Below are 21,010 nucleotides of genomic sequence, written 5' to 3' on the forward strand. Positions count from 1 at the left end.
GTGTTTAGTATTATAAAAAAAAAAAAAGGTCATTGATATTTTCAGAGACACTGGTTCAGAACTCCTTTTGTAGGTGATGCTTTTGGTTTTGCACCCCCCCCCCTTTTTAAAGCAGTTTAAGCAGATAAGAGCTAAACAGTACTTTATTGACTTCCTGTGAAGCTTGTTGAAAGAAGTTCCGTTGTATCTATTTTTAAAGCTGATTACTCTGAGCAGAGGATGCTGCTATTGAGTTATAAATGTCATGTCACTATGTTCTCAGTCAGCATTCTTTGGATGACATTAGTGTTTGCATGTAAGGTTTTTGGAGTCCAGTGACTAGGAAAGCAGCATAGTTATCACTGAAATGGTACCAGTACATAAAGTACTTACAAACATTGATCATTTCACTATTCAACAGTATAATTAATTTGTCATCATCTCTGTGGAGTCCTTAGCCCACACCATGGCTAAATGTCAAAAAATGGGTTATATTGACCTCATTTGGGAGAATGTTTTACAACTTCAAAATGATACTGTATAATGTTGTGTAGCTATTTATGAATCATTGTATTAAAAGTGTTAATCACTTTGAAATTTACCCACTGGGAAATACAGGTTCATTGGGTCCACAAATACTAAAACACATTTCAGCCTAAATTATTGGGGTTTCCCCCCAGTGTTTTACTATGAAAATTTTCATTCATACAGAAACATTGAAAGAACTTTACACCATTCCTATACCTGTCCCCTAGATTCTTCAAGTAACTTAATTATGAAAGTCTTGTTTCCTTTGCTTTAAAAATCAAAGAAACTTCTTTCTGAGTCTTTGAACCATTTTCACATGAGACAGTATTTTGAAATGGCTGAGATGATTTTTGATGTTTCTGTGTTACCTTTTTTTTTAATGTTTTTAACACTTATTTAACATTTAATATTTATTTTTGAGAGCAAGAGCAACCAAGGGGGATAGAGCGATGGGGATAGAGGATCCTAAGTAGGCTCCGTGCTGACGGCAGAGAGCCTGATGCAGGGCTTGAACTTAGGGACTATGAGATCATGACCTGAGCTGAAGTCTGATGCTCAACAGACTGAGCCACCTAGGCACCCCTGTGTTATTTCTTCAGAAAGAAAATTGAGTAAAATAATTCACAGATTCTGGCATTTAGCAAGTCTCTAATGTTAGAATGTATAACAATATTTAAAAAAAATTTTTTTTAAGTTTATTTTGAGAGAGAGAGAGAGAGAGAGAACACAGGCAGGGAAGGGACAGAAAGAAAAGGAGAGACAGAATCCCAAGCAGGCTCTGCAACAACCTCACAGAGCCCGATGGCAGGGCTTGAACTCATGAACTATGAGATCATGACCTGAGCTGAGATCAAGAGTTGGACACTTAACCAACTGTGCCACCCAGGCACCCCCAAATAGGTAACAATATTTAACTTACCACATTAGATTAACAGGCTCTGTGTTGACAGCAGAAAACCCAGCACGGGCTTGAACTTACGATCCACGAGATCCCAACCTGAGCCAAAGTCGGTCACTTAACCAACTGATCCACCCACGCATCCCCTCCAGGAAATACATTGTAGATCTCTAGTCTTTTTAACTATTCTCACATATATTTTCACATACTCCTTTGTAGAAAGAATAGACAGACCATGCTTGTGAGTTACAGAATTTATTACTATCAAAATGGAGGGGTTTTTTTTTTGGTTTTTTTTTTTTAAGGACCGTACTTTAAGTTCATGTATTTATTTTGAGAGAGAAAGCACAAGTAGGGGAGGGGCAGATAGAAGGGAGCAAGGATCCCAAGCAGGCTCCACACTGGCAGTCCAGAGCCCGACATGGGTTTCGAAATCACGAACTGTGAGATCATGACCTGAGCTGAAGTAGACACCTAACCAACTGGGGCATCCAGGCGCCCCCAAAATGGAGTTTCAGAAATGTAACCCTAAGTGAGAATATCTTTATGAATACATTGGACTAACTGTATTGTAAGTCATCATTGTTTTCTAAAAGATCTCAATCTCTTAATACTTATTTCTGAAAAGTCCTTTTCTTCATGAAATAAATTGTTGCTGTACTTGGAAGGGATGGAGCATTCTCATTAAAGCAAGAGTGGTACCATTCTCAGTATTCCTCTTAAATGTTCATAAATTTTAATATAAAGAGTTAATTTATCTCCCCATACATGTTCTTTTTTTCATTTCCTCTTTCTCTGCAAAGTACTTTGTGGCCATGAGTTCTAAAGATGGCTTGTTTTTCAGTATTTTGTGTAGTAAGTTCATTGGTTGGAATCATTTGAAGAGTTTTCTGTTTATCTCATGTTCATACAAAGGCTACTTTTCAACACTGTCCTGTTTGGTTTATAGAAATGGTGATTGCAATTCCTATCAAGTTGTATTTATCTTTCTACTTTAGAAGCTAAAGCAGGAGCTATATTGCTTCTTTAATCTTTTTTTTTTTTCAACGTTTATTTATTTTTGGGACAGAGAGAGACAGAGCATGAATGGGGGAGGGGCAGAGAGAGAGGGAGACACAGAATCGGAAACAGGCTCCAGGCTCTGAGCCATCAGCCCAGAGCCCGACGCGGGGCTCGAACTCATGGACCGCGAGATCGTGACCTGACTGAAGTCGGACGCTTAACCGACTGCGCCACCCAGGCGCCCCTTTTCTTTTTTTTTTTAATTTTTTAAAAAATGTTTATTTATTTTGGGGACAGAGAGAGACAGAGCATGAATGGGGGAGGGGCAGAGACAGAGGGAGACACAGAATCGGAAGCAGGCTTCAGGCTCTGAGCCATCAGCCCAGAGCCTGACGCGGGGCTCGAACTCACGGACCGCGAGATCATGACCTGAGCTGAAGTCGGACGCTTAACCAACTGAGCCACCCAGGTGCCCCGCTTCTTTAATCTTTAATATAGCTATGTATTGGTGACATAGAAATCTTAGTTCCTTATTAACTGAAACTATACACAGAAAATGTAACCATTATTTTAGGCCTCAGGTACAAAGGTATGTTGGCTTGTAGAGTAGGACCTGAGTTAGGGGGAAAGAGCTGACACTGGTCTGAACTTTGAAAACAACTGACACTGTATACTGAGTCAGCATTCGATTATTATGGGGAAGTTGTGAGGTAAGAGAAGAGGAGGAGGGAAGCTAGAGGGTAGAATTTGTGGTTACTTAGGTGTAGATGTTTGGTGTCAAAGGTAATAAAAATGGGAGCACCTGGGTGGCTCAGTTGGTTGAGCATCCAACTTCGGCTCGGGTCATGGTCTCATGGTTTGTGAGTTCGAGTCCCGCTTCGGGCTCTGTGCTGACAACTTGGAGCCTGGACCCTGCTTGGGATTCTCTGTCTTTCTGTCTGTCTCTCTCTCTCTCTCTCTCTCTCTCCCTCTCTCCCTTTCTCTCTCTCTCTCTCTGCCCCTCCCCCACTTGCTCCCTGTCTCGCTCTCAAAAATAAACATTAAAAAAAAATGACTTCCTTCAAATACCTCATGAGTTAAAGTAAAACCTGTATTACTTGCTACTGCTGGAACTTAAGAAAAGTTTTGTCTTCAGGGTATTTATAAAAAAAATAGAACAGTTGTGTTCCTTTGTGGCTCTTTGGAGAATTGTTAGAACATATTGTATGAATTGAAGTAACTGCTGACAGAATTTTGAAAAGTATTGCTTACCTCGTAATAAGCTAAATATCCATCACGCCTCGTGGTTCTAAGATTACATGTTTAGACGGATTCTGCTGATTAAACTCAGCCTTATACACAGCACTCAACCATAAGCCAGCGGCCTTAAAATGTTATTGAACAGAATTTCAACTCAGATCAGTTACAAAATGCTGTGACCCGTGGGCTTTTATAGATATTTAATTTCCTTTTAAGAAGTATGATGCTTATGGTGCACAACTCTGGTGGTTTTCAGAAATGTAAGTTGGCTTTTTGGGGATGCATCCTTGAGTAGGAAAGTGTCTCAGATTGATTTTCAGTAACTATTTCAGTCAGCACTTTGAGCTGCTCTTAGGTGCCTGGTGCCATTACATCCTTGTGGTCAATAACTTTCTTTTCTTTTCTTTCTCTTTTTTTTTTTTTTTTTTTTGTGGCTTCACAAATTAAAATAGCTTTCTGCTCATTATGATTTTGGTGTGTATATTGTATCTCTGATCCAGCATCGTGCTGGACCCTTGGTAGATCTCACTGGAACATTCTTTGAAAAGATGCCAACACAGCTCAGTCATCCCTGACTCCCTTCTTGCCCCTGCTTCAGACTTGGCTTAGAAGTCAACTCTCAAAAGAGAGGTTCCTAAGACGACCCTCTCTAAAACAGCAACTCTCCATGACTCTCTTCTCATAGGCTGCATTGTTTTTCTTCAAAGCACCTTTCTCCCACCACCTGATGCTCTCCCATGGGAACAGGAATGCCGAAAAGCCAGATTTTGTTTTGTTCATAGCTGCATCCATCCATAGAGCCTAGCACTAGCAGGCAGTGTTTTCTGAAGGTATAACGAAGGTTAGAAATGGTGGCAGCTGCCCAAAGGGATGTGAATACCCGTTAGAAATGCATTTAGCTCTCGTGTACATAGATAACGATAGTACAAGAGGGGTTCAGATGACATGAGAGCTGCGGTGAACGTGCTGTGGGTATTTGAGTGGTTCATTACTTCTAGCTGGCTTCTTAGGAAATGACATTTAAGCTGCGTCTTATTTCAGACTAGGGAAACTGATAAGCAGAGGCTTACAGGTGGGAAAGTGAACAAGGGTAGTATGTATGAGAAAAGATGACGTATTCAGTTTGGCTAGAACATACTCGTGAAGAAGTAAGAAATTAGTTAGAGAGGTAGCTTAGATTCAAGTCAGCGGAAAGTCTTCAAATCAAAATTGAGCTTGGGTTTTGTCCCCCTGGCAGTGTGGAAATTGTTTTTTCCCCTCCTTAAAAAGGCAGTTACATATGTGGCATGATTCACCTTCACAGGAGGAGACTGGAGACTGAAGTCTGTTTTTGTTACTGTATTTACTTTTAATTCCAGTTGGTTAACGTACAGTGTAATAATGGGGTGCCTGGGTGGCTCAGTTGGTTAAGCGTCCGACTTTTGATTTCGGCTCAGGTCATGATCTTGCGGTTTCATGGGTTCGAGCCCTATGTCCATGCTGAATCTGCTTCGGATTCTCCCTCTCTCTTCCCCTCCCCCGCTTGTTTTCTCTTGGTCTCTCTCAAAATAAATTTTAAATTTTTTTTTTTCAACGTTTATTTATTTTTGGGACAGAGACAGCATGAACAGGGGAGGGGCAGAGAGAGAGGGAGACAGAATGGGAAACAGGCTCCAGGCTCTGAGCCATCAGCCCAGAGCCTGACGCGGGGCTCGAACTCACGGACCGCGAGATCGTGACCTGGCTGAAGTCGGACGCTTAACCGACTGCGCCACCCAGGCGCCCCTCTCTCAAAATAAATTAAAAAAAAACCTGTAATATTCGTTTTAAGATGTACAGTTTAGTGATTCTACACTTGCATTCATCACCCCGTGCTCATCATAAGTACCCTCCTTAATCCCCACCATCTGTTTCACCCGTCTCCCACCCTCCTCCCCTCTGCTAACCGTCAGAGTTCCCTGTAGTTAAGAGTCTGATTCTTGGTTTGCCTATCTTATTTCCTTTACTCATATGTTTCTTAAATTACATGTATGAGTGAAATCATGTGGTATTTGTCTTTCTCTGCCTGACTTATCTCACTTAGTGTTATACTTTCTAGCTCCATGCATGTGGTTGCAAATGGGAAGCTTTCATTTTTTATAGCAGAGTAATAGTTCATTGTGTGTGTATACACACACACACACACACACACACACACATCTTTATCCATCAGTCAGTGGACATTTGGGTGCTTCCATAATTTGGCTATTATAAATAATGCTGCTATAAACATAGGGGTGCATGTATCTCTTTGAACCAGTGCTTTTGTAATTTTTGGGTAAATACCCAGTAGTGCAATTACTGGATTGTAGGATTGTTCTATTTTTACCTTTTTTTTTTTTTTTTAAAGGCTGAGACCTAATCACAGGACTAGAGACCACTCCCCTCCTCCTCCCCCTCACCCTAACCACATTTTTTTGGTAATGTTTATTTTTGAGAGAGAGACCAAGTGTGAGCAGGGGAGGGACAGAGACAGAGGAAGGCACAGAATTTGAAGCAGGCTCCAGGCTCCGGTGCTGTCAGTACAGAGCCCGAAGTGGGGCTCGAACCCACCAACTGGGAGATCATGACCTGAGCCGAAGTCGGACATCAACCGACTGAGTCACCCAGGTGTCCCTATTTTTACCTTTTTGAGGTACACCGTATGGTTTTCCACAGTGGCTACAGCAGTTCACTTCCTACCAGCTGTGCATGAGGGTTCCTTTTTCTCCCCATCCTCACCAACAATTGTTTCTTGTGTGTTGATTGGAGCCATTCTGACAGGTGTGAGGTGTTATCTCTTTGTGGTTTTCATTTGCATTGCCCTGATGTTGAGTGATGTTGAACATCTTTTCACGTGTCTGTTGGCCATCTGTGTGGAAGACTAAAGTTTGAATTGTGGAGTAGGTGGGGGAGGGTAGCAACGAACTTCAATTAAAATCATGTAGTTTAAAGGTAGGAAGACAAGAGTGGTCAGCAAATTGACAAATAGGTCAGATATGGAGAATAAGGGAGGCGGAAGAAGCCAAGATAACTCTAAGCTTTATATTTACATATATATATTTCAGAAACTCTTTATTTAAAAAAAATTTTTTTAATGTTTATTTTAGAGAGAGCACGCACATGCGCTCCTGCGTGCAGGCGGGGAAGGGGCAGAGACAGAGAGGGAGACAGAGGATCCAAAGTGGGCTCTGTGCTGAGAGTGGAGAGCCCGATGTGAGTCTTGAACCCATGAAACCGTGGTGAGATCATGACCTAAGTCGGAGTTGGATGCTTAACTGACTGAATCACCCAGGCGCCCTTCTAAGGTTTTGAATTTGTGGGAAGTAAGATGGTGTTGTCATTACAGAGAATATGAAGACAGAACAGATTTGAGAAGGAAGATTAATTTAATTTTGAACATGTTGCTTTGAGGTGTTAGCATGTGAATGGAGAAGTATAGTTGGCAGTTGGAAAGTTACCAAATTTTAAGATTTGGGAATCGCTTGCAGAGTGGTTTCTCAAGCTTCTGATTGTGAAGGAAGAGTCAAGAGATTACACGGAGAGAGACAAGAAAGTATCCGAGAGCATATTCTTGGGAAATAGCTCTGTTGAGAGAATAGGAAGAAAAGCCAAAGAAAGACAAAGCCAGTAGGAGAACCAAGAGAGGACAGCATGAGAGAAACCAAAGAAAGATACTTTCAGGAGGAAATAAGAGTCCTGAAAAAGCTGTTAAAACCTTGAGAGTGTGATATAATATCTTCTTGGTCATATTATACGTATATTACTCTGCTGTACTGTTTAGCATAGTTTGTTTTGGTTTTTGTTTTTTTAATATTTAAGTAACCTATACCCGCAGTGTGGGACTTAAACTCACGACCCTGAGATCAAGAGTCGCATGTTTTCTGTCTGAGCCAGCCAGGCGCCCCAGCATAGCTCTTTACACGTAGTACGTTCTCAACAATTTAGCATAACTTAAGGAAATCCTGGGCTCTCACTTGTTTCTCTTTAAAGATTAACATTTGGCAGAATGTGATCTATGTTTATTGAGGTTCAGTCTACTGTGTTCCGCTGACGACTTGAAAGTAAGGTCATTGGGAATAATTGGTGCTTTGCACGTTTTCTGCCAAGTTCTGTGTTGCAGAATTCTTCTGAGATATACTCGTGATATATTCTTTCTGTTTGTTTGTTTGTTTGTTTGTTTGTTTTTAAAGTTTATTTATTTTTGAGAGAGAGAGTAGGGGAGGGACAGAGAAGGAGGGAGAAACAGGATCCCAAGAGGGATTGATGCGGGACTCAATCGCACAAATTGGAAGATCATGACCAGAGTTGAAATCAAGAGTCAGATGCTAACTTCCCGAGTCACCCAGGCGCCCCTAAAAATTTTATTTTTAAGTACTCTCTATACCCAGTGTGAAACTCGGAACCCACGACCCCAAGATCAAGTGTCGCATGTTTTACCAGCTGAGCCAACCAGGCACCCCATTCTGTGATACAGCCTTGATCTTTATGATTTTTGTTACAACTTTGGTAAAATAGTAAAAGTTCTAGAAGCCATCATGGAAGGATCTCTGAGTGCCAAGAGGAGAACTGCTGATGGAACTCAGGGATTGGATAAGTGCTTGTATTCCTGTCTCACACTTGATCTGTTTAGCATATGAATTATTTTAAGACTGTCTTCAAGGAATATATTATCACTTTTGTAGGTGCTTTCAGAAAACAAATAGGAAACTAGAAAGAGAATAACTTGCTACAAGTGCAAGAAGACATATCAGGAAAGTGGAGCGGATTTGTTGAAAAGCTGACTGGAAAGATTTCAGTAGCATTTTGCACAAGAGTCAGGGCCAGAGAGACTTGGTTACTTTGGTGCAGCATTTTATACATTAAAGACAAAGATGGGATCTCCATTATAACAGAAAGAGAAAAGTCTCTATTAAAGAGAATTTTTAGATGATCAGATTTGATTATGAATTGACTTGAAATTAAAAAAAATTTTTTTTCCCAACGTTTATTTATTTTTGGGACAGAGAGAGACAGAGCATGAACGGGCGAGGGGCAGAGAGAGAGGGAGACACAGAAGCGGAAACAGGCTCCAGGCTCTGAGCCATCAGCCCAGAGCCCGACGCGGGGCTCGAATTCACGGACCGCGAGATCGTGACCTGGCTGAAGTCGGACGCTTAACCGACTGCGCCACCCAGGCGCCCCTCTTTTTTTTTTATTTTTTTATTTTTTTTATTTTTTTTGACTTGAAATTTTATAAGCCACTCATGACAAGAACAGACTTTTGAATACAGAAATACCAATGATTGAGACAAAGGGAAGGTAATGCAGACGGTAGCTGGTTTGGTGCTTAACAGTAAAGCATCTGTCTGTATCTTTTCTGTGTGACAGCACATTAAAGATAAGAAAGGTAATCTGATTACAGTATGCACCTAGGAGTGCCTGGCTGGCTCAGTCGGTGGAGCATGTGACTCTTTAATTTTAGAGAGAGAGAGTGCTAGCAGAGGGGGTGGAGAATCTTAACGTGCGCGGCTCAGTCCCATAACCCTCAGATCATGACCTGAGCCAAAATCAAGAATTGGACGCTTACCCGAATGAGCCACCCAGGTGCCCCAACACACTGATTACATAACTACATTAAGCTGTGTGGCATCTTTATGATTCCATTCATTAAGCAGAGATTAAACAGGTTATTAGAATAAGTTCCCTGATTGTCAAAGCAGAATAGTAGCATATTCACTTAGGAATTTTTACATGGTTTGGATTTTAGCACTTCAGTTTTGGTATAGGATGAGGAGTTGTTTTGGTAAAACTTAACCTCTTTAAGGTCTGATTTAAGTGGAAATATTTGTTAGGTCTTAGATATTTAAATTGAGAATTGTAATTTATTAATTTACTAGTAATTTATTTTTTAATTTGTGTGAGTCATATGATGATTTGTTTTAAAATCCAGAATAGTTTATACAAAGCTATTCTGATTATTTTGCTTTTTTAGCATTTCCTCTCATTTGTGAGTAGATTAGTCGAGGTGTTCAAGTAAGTACCTTTATTTGAGTCCTCTGTCATCTTCACAACGTGGATTTGTTCATATTAGTGAATACTCAGAGGTATTTGGCTTGAGTTAGATTAAAAGCCTTAAAATATATTCCTGTTAAATTTTTTCTATTTACTATAGGACATCTTTTGAATGGAGGGAATGGGAGTGGGTCTAGTGAGTGCCACAGTCTTTGTTCTATCTGCATCTTTCATATGATGTTAGAGCAAAAACAGTTTCTGAAGCCCTGCTTTGAGCACAGATAGTATCACAGAGTATTTCATATGTCAACAACACATTTCCTTCCTCTCTCCTTTCCTAGTTTTATAATATCTCTGAATAATATTGATCAGAAAGTATATTGGGAGAGGTTCTTCGTAAATGTATATTCGTGTTCATATTAATTACACACCTGACTAGGTTGATTTCAGTGAATTTAAAATAAAAATAACGTTATGTGTTTAATTATTGCACTTCTGATCATTTGTAGGCGAAACCTAACCAAACTGTCACTGATCTTCAGCCACATGCTGGCGGAACTAAAAGGAATCTTTCCAAGTGGACTCTTTCAAGGAGACACATTTCGGATTACGAAAGCAGACGCTGCAGAATTTTGGAGGAAAGCTTTTGGGGAAAAGTAAGTGCCCAAATAATTTGAACTATGAAAACTAAAGCATATGTTTTGGCCTTTTGTGTATTTTAAAAATTTTTATATCTAATTTTTAACTTTTTTCCTTTTTTTTTTTTTTTTAATGTTTATTTTATTTTGAGAGAGAGAAAGAGTGGGGGAGGAGCAGAGAGGGGGAGAGAGAATCCCAACCAGGCCTCCTGCTCAGCACGAAGCCCGACACAGGGCTTGATGTCACAAGTGATCTCACAAATGTGAGCTGAAATCAGGAGTCAGATGCTGAACCAACTGAACCACCCAGCTGCCCTAACTTTTTTTAAGTAAACTCTAACCCCAGTGTGGAGCTCGAAATCACAACCCTGAGTCATATGGTCTTCTGACTGAGCCCCTACTTATTTTTTTATGAATGGAATAATATGGGAAAGCATAGAGAAAAATAACGAACATGAATGTACAGTAGCTTCCCCCCTCCCCCCTTTATCTGCAGTCTTACTTTCCATGGTCTCCGTTCCCTGCGGTCAACTGTGGTCCAGAAGCAGGTGATCCTCCTGATACTTCATCAGAAGGTCACTAGTAGCCTAACACTACATCACAGTGCCTACGTGATTCACCTCCCTTCATCACATCACGTAGGCATTTTATCATATCACATCACCCACCACAAGAAGGGTATGTACTGTAAGATATTGTGAGAGGGAAAGATCATATTTCCATAACTTCCATTACAGTATACTGTTAGAGTTCTATTTGATTAGTTATTGTTCTTAATCTCTCAGTGTGCCTAATTTAGAAATTAAACTTTATCTTAGGTGTGTGTGTATAGGACGAAACATAATATATATAGGGTTTGGTATTTACCTGCGTTTGCAGGCATCCACTGAGGGTTTTTGCAAAGTATCCTTTGCAGATAAGGGAGGACGTACTGTATCTGCTTCCCTGCTTTGGTGTAAATAGTTAACTTTTTTTTCTTTTTGGAGAAAATTTCGCAGATTCAATTGAGACCCGTGCCCTTTGTTTGAATATTTATTTCTTTTTCTCCCCATCCGTTCTGCTGTTAATGGACATATGTTTCACATTATTTGCTATCACAAACAGTGCTGAGGTGAACAAAATTATATTCACCTTCATAGGCAGGAGCTTCTTCATAGTTCCATGCTAGGAGCAAAATAGCCAAATCAGGGGGTTTCACATCCTCTGCTTTGCCAGATATTGCCCAGTTGCTTTCCAAAGTGGTTATACTAGTTTATATCCCTATGAGTAGTGTACGTAAATTCCAGTAGCTCCACAGTCTGGCTAACACTGGTGATGTGAATTGGGTGTCATATTTTGCTTTATAGTCCTGATGACATGGGAGACTGAGCATCTTTTCACAAGTGTGACCAGTCAGGATTCTTACTCTAACTTGCCTATTCCTCTTCCTGACTTGTCCTTTTTACTACACTTTCTCCTCTTGTAAGATACGGATTGTCTGTTAGTTACTTACATTACAAGTATCTTCTAATCTGTAGCTGGTTTTTCCACTTTCCTTATATTGTCTTTTGACGTATAGAAGTTTTAAATTCGACAGATTCATGAATTAAGCTTATGCTCTTAAGTATTAATACAAATTCTTGTATGTCCTCTGAAATTTTGGATCAAGGAAATGAAAAGATAGAAAACAGTAAAACTTTTTCATCGAATATACAGATCCTAATGTAAATTTCTTTTTAAATGCCACCTTTTCAAAATATGTGTAAATGTAAAACATAGAATAATTAGTGATTTAAAAATCTGGGTAAAGAGGATGGGAATAAGTTTAACTTTGTTTCTTTTAACTTAATAACTACATTAGAAAAGAGTTCAAAATGCCACTTGATGTCTTAAAACTTTTCAAAGGCAATGAGCTTGTATTTTGAGAAATAGAAATCCCGTAATATCTGGTGCTTGCCTTATCTGGGGTTTAATCACTTATATTAATAATTTATTCCTCATCCCTGTCAAACTCTGTTGCTCCTGTGCCATAAGCCTGTTTCCTCCTGTCTCATCCTTGAGAGTGTGAGTTCCTCAAAGAACTCAGAATGTATTTCATGCTTTGAAAAAGTTATTTTGGGGGCCCCTGGGTGGCTCCGTCGGTTGAGCTTCTGACTTTGGCTCAGGTCATGATCTCGTGGTCCTTGAGTTTGAGCCCCGCGACAGGCTCTGTGCCTGCAGCTCAGAGCCCGGAGCCTGTTCAGATTCTGTGTCTTCCTCTCTCTGTGCCCCTCCCCCATTCGCGCTTTGTCTCCCTCTGTCTCAAAAATAAATAAACATTAAAAAAAATTAAGAAAAGAAAAAGTTATTTTGGGGCGCCTAGGTGGCTCAGTTGGTTAAGTGTCCAACTCTTGGATTTTGGTTTAGGTCATGATCTCACGGTTCGTGGGATCGAGCCCCATGTTGGACTCTGCCCTGACAGCTCGGAGCCTGCTTGTGATTCTCTCCCCTCCTCTCTCTGCCCTTCTCCCGCTCGTGCACGCGCCCATGCGTGTGCAGTCTCTCTCGAAATGAATAAATATTAAAAAAAAAAAAAACAAACTTAGTTTAAACGTAAGCTTTCTGTTAATTGAGGCCTGGCCAGAGGTTGCATTTATTATATAAAAAGAGTAATTTCCTCTCTCTTTCCGTGCTTCCCTAAATGGAACAAATGTGTGAAGAAAGATGAGAAAGGGGTTAGTTTGTGACCTTCTGCCAAAGAATAGTGGAAGAAGATGTCTCTGTTACTAATGTACGTACTAGAAAGTTAAGAAATACATCGTTTACTCCCTTTCTCTTCTCAATCCAAAATATAGCTTAGCTTCTTTAAGAGAATTGAAATTGGTTTTAAGACCTCATGTGGCTTTCTTTTCCTTGGTTATTTTAGCAATGCCCAGAATTGTCTGTTGTCTCACCCAGTGCCTTCCCTCCCACCCCCCACCCCCCACCCAGGACAATAGTCCCTTGGAAGAGTTTCCGACAGGCCCTTCACGAAGTGCATCCCATCAGTTCCGGGCTCGAGGCCATGGCTCTGAAATCCACTATTGATCTGACCTGCAATGATTATATTTCAGTTTTTGAATTTGACATCTTTACAAGACTCTTTCAGGTAGGATACTACAAACAAAACTAACAACTAGTTGTTGCTACTTTTCTGAAGAGAGAGCTCTTTAAAAAAGTAACATTTGAAAGTTTATTGTATAAAAGTATTTTTAGTCTAGAAATTATAAGCAAAAAAACCCCCACTGCCCTGTATTTTTGTTTATTTATTGGTAAAAATAACTATATGATCTGCTTTGTTCACCTCATATTTATTATCTCATTTTGTTAGTGAGTAGTCTTCTTTTGCACTGTCTTAATGGTTTTGGAACGTCCAGAAAATGGGTATAATATGATCTATTTAATCAGTTTCCTGTTGCTGGACATTATGTGTTTCCAACTTTTTCTCCTATTGTATTGAAATTCTTGACTGTTAATATTGAGAGCTTCGAAAGAGCTCATTTATTTCTTTCCATAAAGATAATGTGCATGTAGCTAAACTTGCATAAGCCTTTGTCTGCAACTTCTTAGTTGCACGTGTGGGTCCTGCTGTTTCTCTGATTTTTTTGCTTGTTGCCATTTAACCTCACTCCTGTCAGTAGAACTGCGTTAGAATGTCTTGAATTTCATTTTATGAAAAAAATCTTTCTGTAAGTGTATATTTGTTTTTTCTTAGTTTTTGTAAGCTCTTATCTCAACCGTGTTTCCCTCATAGTGACAACATAATTCAAAATTTGTGAGAGTAAATGGAGAATTTATCATTGAGAATCAAGGTTGTTTTCCTTCTGTTTTTCATTGCTCTGAAGTTGGTTTTAGGTCTTGAGCTGAGTGGTCTGATTGAACTCTTGTTCCCTTAGCCGTGGTCCTCTTTGCTCAGGAACTGGAACAGTCTTGCTGTAACCCATCCCGGATACATGGCTTTCCTGACGTATGATGAAGTAAAAGCTCGGCTCCAGAAGTTCATTCACAAACCCGGAAGGTCAGTTCCTTGAAGCAAAGAGGTTTATCCTCCTATATTTTATTCTCTTGTGACCTTTGCCAGAAAGGAGGAAACACGATCTTGTGTTAGTTCCCCAGCGGCCACGTTTCTTTACTGGGATTGCTATCTGTTCACCAGAGGAATTGACGGATTCAGATCTTAGGGTTTGATAAATGCTTTCAAGCCACTTAAAAATTGAGCTTATGTGTTTCTTGCTTTTGCTCTGTAGTCATCGTAGAATCTATTATTGGTGGTCCTTTTGATTTTTGTCTCTGTCTCAGCTTCCACCCGAATACAAGTATGTAAAAGGTTCTGTTCCTCACTGTTCACAGTTACATTTTCCGGCTCAGCTGCACTCGTCTGGGTCAGTGGGCTATTGGGTACGTCACTGCTGACGGGAACATTCTCCAGACAATCCCACACAATAAACCTCTCTTTCAAGCCCTGATTGACGGCTTCAGGGAAGGCTTGTGAGTATCTACTGTTTGTCATCTGCTGGAGTCTAGGAACTTAGGGGTTGTGAAACTTGATCATCAGTGACTTTATTCCAGGGTTCTTTTACAGTTTAAGATTCAAGGAGCATCTTAACAGGTTATATTGTTTTGACCTCCAGGTTCTGTAGGACTTTTGTTTTTATTTAAAAGGAGTCATAGGGGTTGGCAAACTATGGCTCGTAGCTGTTGTTAGCTATGAGGCTGGCTGTTGTGGTACAGCCCGCACCTAAGACAGGTTTTCCCTTTTCAAGTGTTACTTAAAAAACAACAACCAGAGAAGAATACATGACACAGACAGACTTACGTGGCTTGCAGAGCCAAAAATAGTTACCGTCTGGCCCTTTACTGAAAAAGTTGTCAGCCTCTCAGACGATAGAGCTTGGGGCGTTGTGGCCTAGAGAAAGAGCTATCAGTGTTTGGGAATATCTTCTTGGAACTGCTCTGTTTTTGTTTTGTTTTGGTTTGGTTTGTTTTTAGAGAGAGAGAGTGCAAGTGGGGGAGAGGGGCAGAGGGAAAGAGAGAGAATCTTAAGCATGCTCCATGCTCAACATGGAGGCCGATGTGGGGGTTGATCCCTCAACCCTGGGATCATGACCTGAGCCGAAATCAAGAGTCGGATGCTCAACCTACTGAGCCACGCAGGCGCCCCTGTATGTTTTTTGAAGTATTAGTAAGATACATCTTTGTACTTATGCAAAACTACCCTTTTAGAATGAGAGAACTGCTAGATAAAATTTGTCTGTCTTGGTAGCAGTTACAAATTAGCTTTAGTAAAACCCCGAGGCTGGTTACTCTTTTTACAGCTATCTGTTTCCAGATGGACGGAATCAGAATCCTGACCTGACAGGCTTGTGTGAACCAACTCCCCAAGACCACATCAAAGTGACCCAGGTGAATTTTGTTGTATGGTATAACCATAGCTCTGGAGGCAAGCTTTTGTATGTACTTTACAGAACTGACAGTTCTATTGTATTAAGTGATTGAAACATTTACATTTATGTATTTTTATCCTTTTTTTAATGTTTATTTTTGAGAGAGACAGAGGGCGAGTGGGGGAGGGGCAGAGAGAGAGAGGGAGACAGAATGTGAAACAGGCTCCAGGCTCCGAACTGTCAGCACCGCGCCCAACGTAGGGCTCGAACCCACGAACCTCAAGATCATGACCTGAGTGGAAGGCGGGTGTTTGAGCCACCCGGGCGCCCCAGAACATTTACATTTTAAACCATTGACTAGATTAGTGAATTTATGTGTGTGTGGTTTCTCTAAAGAACTTAAAATAGGACCGAGACCGAGTGCTTTTTTTCTCTTTTAACGAGAGACTATTGACCACTTTCGTACAAGCAAAATTTGTATAGAAAGTAAGTCTTTAGTTTTTCTGTTGTTAGTATTTACAGTTACAATCAGTAACAGTACAGTTACAGTTCAACAAATATCTGAATGGGCTGAGTAATCTCTTTAATTTCTTTTTAATCAAAGGAACAATATGAATTATACTGTGAGATGGGCTCCACATTCCAACTGTGTAAAATATGTGCTGAAAATGATAAGGATGTAAAAATCGAGCCCTGTGGACACCTCATGTGCACGTCCTGTCTTACGTCCTGGCAGGTATGGATCCAAAGCATGCATTTCCCCAGCTGTGTAATCACTCTGAAGAATTGGGGATTGTGTATCCTTTACAGATAAAAAGGATGACCTGGCTTCTGGGGTAGGTTTTAAATTTTTGATTTCTTTTTTCGTCTCTAGGAAATGCATTTCCCAGTGGACAGATCTTGTCAGTACTTTGAGATGTGTCTGTTACCATCTCCTGTTTCCTCCGCAGGAATCAGAAGGCCAGGGCTGTCCTTTCTGCCGATGTGAAATTAAAGGTACTGAGCCCATTGTGGTAGATCCGTTTGACCCTAGAGGAAGTGGCAGCCTGCTGAGGCAAGGAGCTGAGGGAGCTCCCTCCCCAAATTATGATGACGATGACGACGAACGAGCTGATGATTCTCTCTTTATGATGAAGGAGTTGGCTGGTGCCAAGGTAAGACTGCAGCGCAAGAGACTGTGACAAACTGCATGCTGAGTTGTGCTCTAAAGCGATAGAGCACCTGCTGACATGGATCTATAAGGGGTCACAGTAGCTTACGTTTACTGAGTATTTGTTATGTGAGAGATACCATGTTAAGCACTTCCCTTATTTTAACTCCTACAGTCCTATACTCCTGTCTCCTCCAATAACCGAGGAGTAGATACTACTCCTCTCATTTAGCAGATGAAGAAACCAAGTCATGGCAAGGTTAAGGAATTTGCTGACAGTCACACTGCTACTGAGTTGAACCTGGGTCTGTGGCCAGACATTCCGCCTTTAAGGCCCATGCCCTGTGTCCTAGACAGGGCTTTACTCATGGAGCTTGTTGGAGAAAATGAGGGGAGTATAAAAAAATGGGACCCTATTTTGCTGCTGTGAGGAGAATGCGGTCTTCTTGCCTTCTTTCCTAATTAATGTCTTGGCATTAGAAGGTTAGATTGCCGGGGGGCCCGCCCCCCCTGAGGCACTGTTAGTAACCAAATAAATGACAACTGGCGGTAGGAAGTATTATGTAGAAACTAAACAAACTGGAAAGGCCCTGGTAAAGAGAGGAAACATATAAAGGCCGGGAAAGGATGGGATCAAATTCTGTAACATGAGTAGGTAGGGTAAAACAGATTTATTCCCAAGTAAGAAGTAAGGCAGTCCTTGAAGATTTTAGCCAATATAGGGCAAACAAAAGCTTCTGATACGTTTTAGGTTCTCTAGTTTAGAGTGTTACAGATCATCGGCAGCCTTCTTTCGTATCATCCCCTTACTGCCTGGCACATAGTAGGTGCTCAATAAGTATCGAAAGAATGGATTGATCTCTTAAATGATTGTATCCATTGTGTCTCCTCTCTGTTCTCAGTGCCACTGCCTTATTTCAGGCTGTCCTCCTTATCTCTTCTTCCTGCTTCCAGAACCGTTGGTCTACCGTGCAGACTTGACCACCTCATTCCTTTGCCTCATACTCTTACCACAGACTTCTCATTACTTAATGAGTTAAGCCATTCTCCTTTCCAGGCACTTTGCCCTTATAATTCTTTCTGCTTTATGTTTTATGGTCCAGCAAGGCCAAACCACTAAAAATCTCTCCATGCTTTTGTCTTGGTAGTTTCTATGTAATTTAGTGGAGATTTCATTTCCTAGGAAACCTTTCCAGACTGTTCCCTGCCTCCTCCACCCCTAGTTCACATGTATTTACACACATATCTAGGTCTGGCCGGGTGTCTCTAGGACGCTGAATATGTCCGCCATAGAACTTACCACCTTGTAGTATTTTATAAATGTATTTCCTGGTATGTTATAAATTCCCAGAAAGCAAGAGCCATGTCTCATTTGTAATTTACTCCTCAAAATTGAGCACTTAGTAATTGTTTTGAATGTTTGGGAATTGAAACCGCTTCAGTACAGGATTGATAAATCTGTCTATACTGTATCAATAATGGATAGTGGAGGAAATCTGGAGTGAGGTGTACATTTTTGGTTTTTTGAAGTGGACAGATTTTTTTTTGAAGTTTTGGCCTCTTAAACAGGCTCTTTGGTTCCAAAGTTTTGGTTCCAAACTGCCTCTAAAGCAGTTTTATATTCTTACATAAATTTCTGTGTGTTCATTCATGAAAATCTATTCGTAACTCCTGGAATATTAGGGAAGCTGAATAAAAGGATAAAGAGGTGAACTTTCATGGATGTATTTGTTTGAAATTAAAATTACCCCTTTATGAAATTTTATAGATGAGTAATACTGTGGAGAAATAGGAATCACATTCAGTGTTGATGTGGGTACAGATTAGCCCATCTTTTGGGAGGACAATTTGACATCTATCAAAATGTGTAATGTTTAAACTAGCAATTTCAGTTTTAGCGATTTATCCTGACTGGGACACCTGGGTGGCTCAGCCGGTTGAATGTCCGACTCTTGTATTCCGCTCAGGTCGTGATCCCAGGGTCGTGGGATCAAGCCCCACGTTGAGCTCTTTGCTTAGTGTGGAGCCTGCTTAAGATTCTTCCTCTTTCCTCCTCCCCTGCATGCACGAGTGCTGTCTCTCTCTCTCAGATTAAAAAAAAAAAAAAAGAAATACTCAGATAAGCACACAAAGATGTAGATGTAGTTATTCTTACAGCATTATCTGCAACAATGAAAAATCAGAATGAATTCACAATGTCCAGCAGTAAGAAATTATGATACATCCATGTGCTTGTATTCTATGGCTGCTGTAACAAACGACTGCAAATTTGGCAGCTGAAAACAACACAAACTATTGTTACCGTTTCCAAGAAGGTGGGAAGTGTAACACACGTGCCGTCAAGCTAAAATCAGGCTGTCAGCAGGTCTGTAGTTCTGTCTGTAGGCTCTAGGGAAAGATCCATTTCCTTTCTTACTTGGATTTGGCAGAGTTTAGTTCCTTGCCAGTTGTAGGATCAAGATCACTGTGTCTTTGCTGGCTGTCAGCTCGTGCTCTTCCCAGCTTCCAGTGGTCAGCTGCATTCTTTGGATCCTGGACTCCTTTCCTCCTCCTCCTGCCTTATCTCTCAGAGGTTCTCTGCTTTTAAGGACTCTTGGGATTAGATGGGCCCATGCTGATAATCCGGGGTAATTCCCCCATCTCAAGATCCACACCCTTAATCATATCAGCAAAGTTCCTTTTACCAAGAAAAGTAAGGTATCCACAGTTGCTGGGTTTTAGGGTGTGCATGAACATCTTCGGGCTGGGGGACAGCGAATCCTCATTCTGGCTACCACAGTCCACATAGTGGAATCTTCTGCAGAAGGAGTTCAGTTTACGTACACTTCAGTGGAAAGCTGTCTCATGTATGTATCTATATATAGATTTTTAAAGTTTATTTATTTTGAGAGAGAAGGAGAGAATGTGAGCATGGAAGGGGCAGAGAGAGAGAGAATCCCAAGCAGGTTCTTCAGTGTTATCACAGAGCCCCATACAAGGCTCCATCCCGTGCGTGAACTGTGAGATCGTGACCTGAGCTGAAACCAACCGAGCCACCCAGGCGCCCCTAATGTATATTGTTTTAAAATAACTGTATACTATATATAGTGCCACCTTATTTTTGTAAAAAAAAAAAAAAAAAAAAAAATTGCTTGTAAAAAATTTTCTTAATGTGATCTGTATGATTTTAAATTTATTCATTTAAATAAAAGTATAAATAAAAAGTACACTGTAAAAATTCAAATCAAAAAACAGCTTCGTGTATTATCAGTTGGCTATTCCATAATTTATTTATAGTCTTTCCTGTTTTAAAAAAGATTTTATTTTTAATTAATCTCTGCACTGAACATGGGGCTTGATCTCACGACCCTGCGATCAAGAGTTAGATGTTCCACCAACTGAGCCAGGTACCTCAGTTTATGTAGTCTCTCTCTCTCTCTCTCTCTCTCTCTCTCTCTTTTTAAATTTATTTTTGAGGAAGAGTGTGTGAGCAGGTGAAGGGCAGAGAGAGAGGGAAAGAGAGACAATCCCAGGCAGGCTCTGTGCTGTCATTGTGGAGCCTAGGTTGGGGCTTGAACTCAGGAACCGTGAGACCATGACCTGAGCCAAACCAAGAGTTGGATGCTTAACTGACTGAGCCACCCAAGCGCCCCCAATTTACGTAGTCTCTCAATGAACATTTTGTATTATTTCGAGACTTTTTATGCAGGCTGGTGTTCTCTTGCAAGTCTGTCTGTATGATAAATTTCACGCCGTGGGATTGCTGAATGAAAGTGAATGTACATTTAGACTCTTTGATGAAGGAAAAGATACAGTTAGGGGAGAGGCACAGGGGAGTTTCACAGAGACAGTGCTGTTGCATTTCTTAGATGTACTTACGTAGGTGTTTATTATTCTTTGCATTTGTATGAATAAAATATTTTATGAAGATATTTAATTTTTTTTGTGTAGATACTAAAATTTATCCCCGTTTTTTTTGTTGTAAAATCACTCCCAAAGGTAAATGAGACTAGGAGAGTGCCTGTTTCATCATGTCCTGGGTAGCTGCTGTTTTTTGTTGCTGTTTTATTTTGATTCATTTTTAATACAGTGGATCTACTTACTACAAAATCCAAATGATAAATGCGTGTGGATTTTCTGGTAAGTGTAAAAGAATTGCTAGAAGGCTGACAGAAACCTTGGCTCCCTGCCTCCACCGCCCTCCCTTCAGCGACTCTGTGTGCCC

General features: G+C 40.6%; 1 protein-coding gene across 4 annotated transcripts in view; it reads left to right on the plus strand.

Moving 5' to 3' along the window:
- The window catches only part of CBL (Cbl proto-oncogene), an 85,701-nt gene that overhangs the window by 41,225 nt on the left and 23,466 nt on the right, over nucleotides 1-21,010 (plus strand). For all 4 annotated transcript variants that reach the window (XM_040483294.1, XM_040483295.1, XM_040483293.1 and 1 more), the window contains 7 exons: nucleotides 10,147-10,293; nucleotides 13,225-13,381; nucleotides 14,169-14,290; nucleotides 14,623-14,760; nucleotides 15,588-15,675; nucleotides 16,261-16,392; nucleotides 16,607-16,810. In XM_040483294.1, coding sequence (XP_040339228.1) covers nucleotides 10,147-10,293; nucleotides 13,225-13,381; nucleotides 14,169-14,290; nucleotides 14,623-14,760; nucleotides 15,588-15,675; nucleotides 16,261-16,392; nucleotides 16,607-16,810 — 988 coding nt within the window. The remainder of the gene's footprint in view (nucleotides 1-10,146; nucleotides 10,294-13,224; nucleotides 13,382-14,168; nucleotides 14,291-14,622; nucleotides 14,761-15,587; nucleotides 15,676-16,260; nucleotides 16,393-16,606; nucleotides 16,811-21,010) is intronic.

This window comes from Herpailurus yagouaroundi, unplaced genomic scaffold (genome assembly GCF_014898765.1).
Source record: "Herpailurus yagouaroundi ecotype Mexico unplaced genomic scaffold, PumYag 161, whole genome shotgun sequence".
Taxonomy (NCBI): Eukaryota; Metazoa; Chordata; class Mammalia; order Carnivora; family Felidae; genus Herpailurus; species Herpailurus yagouaroundi.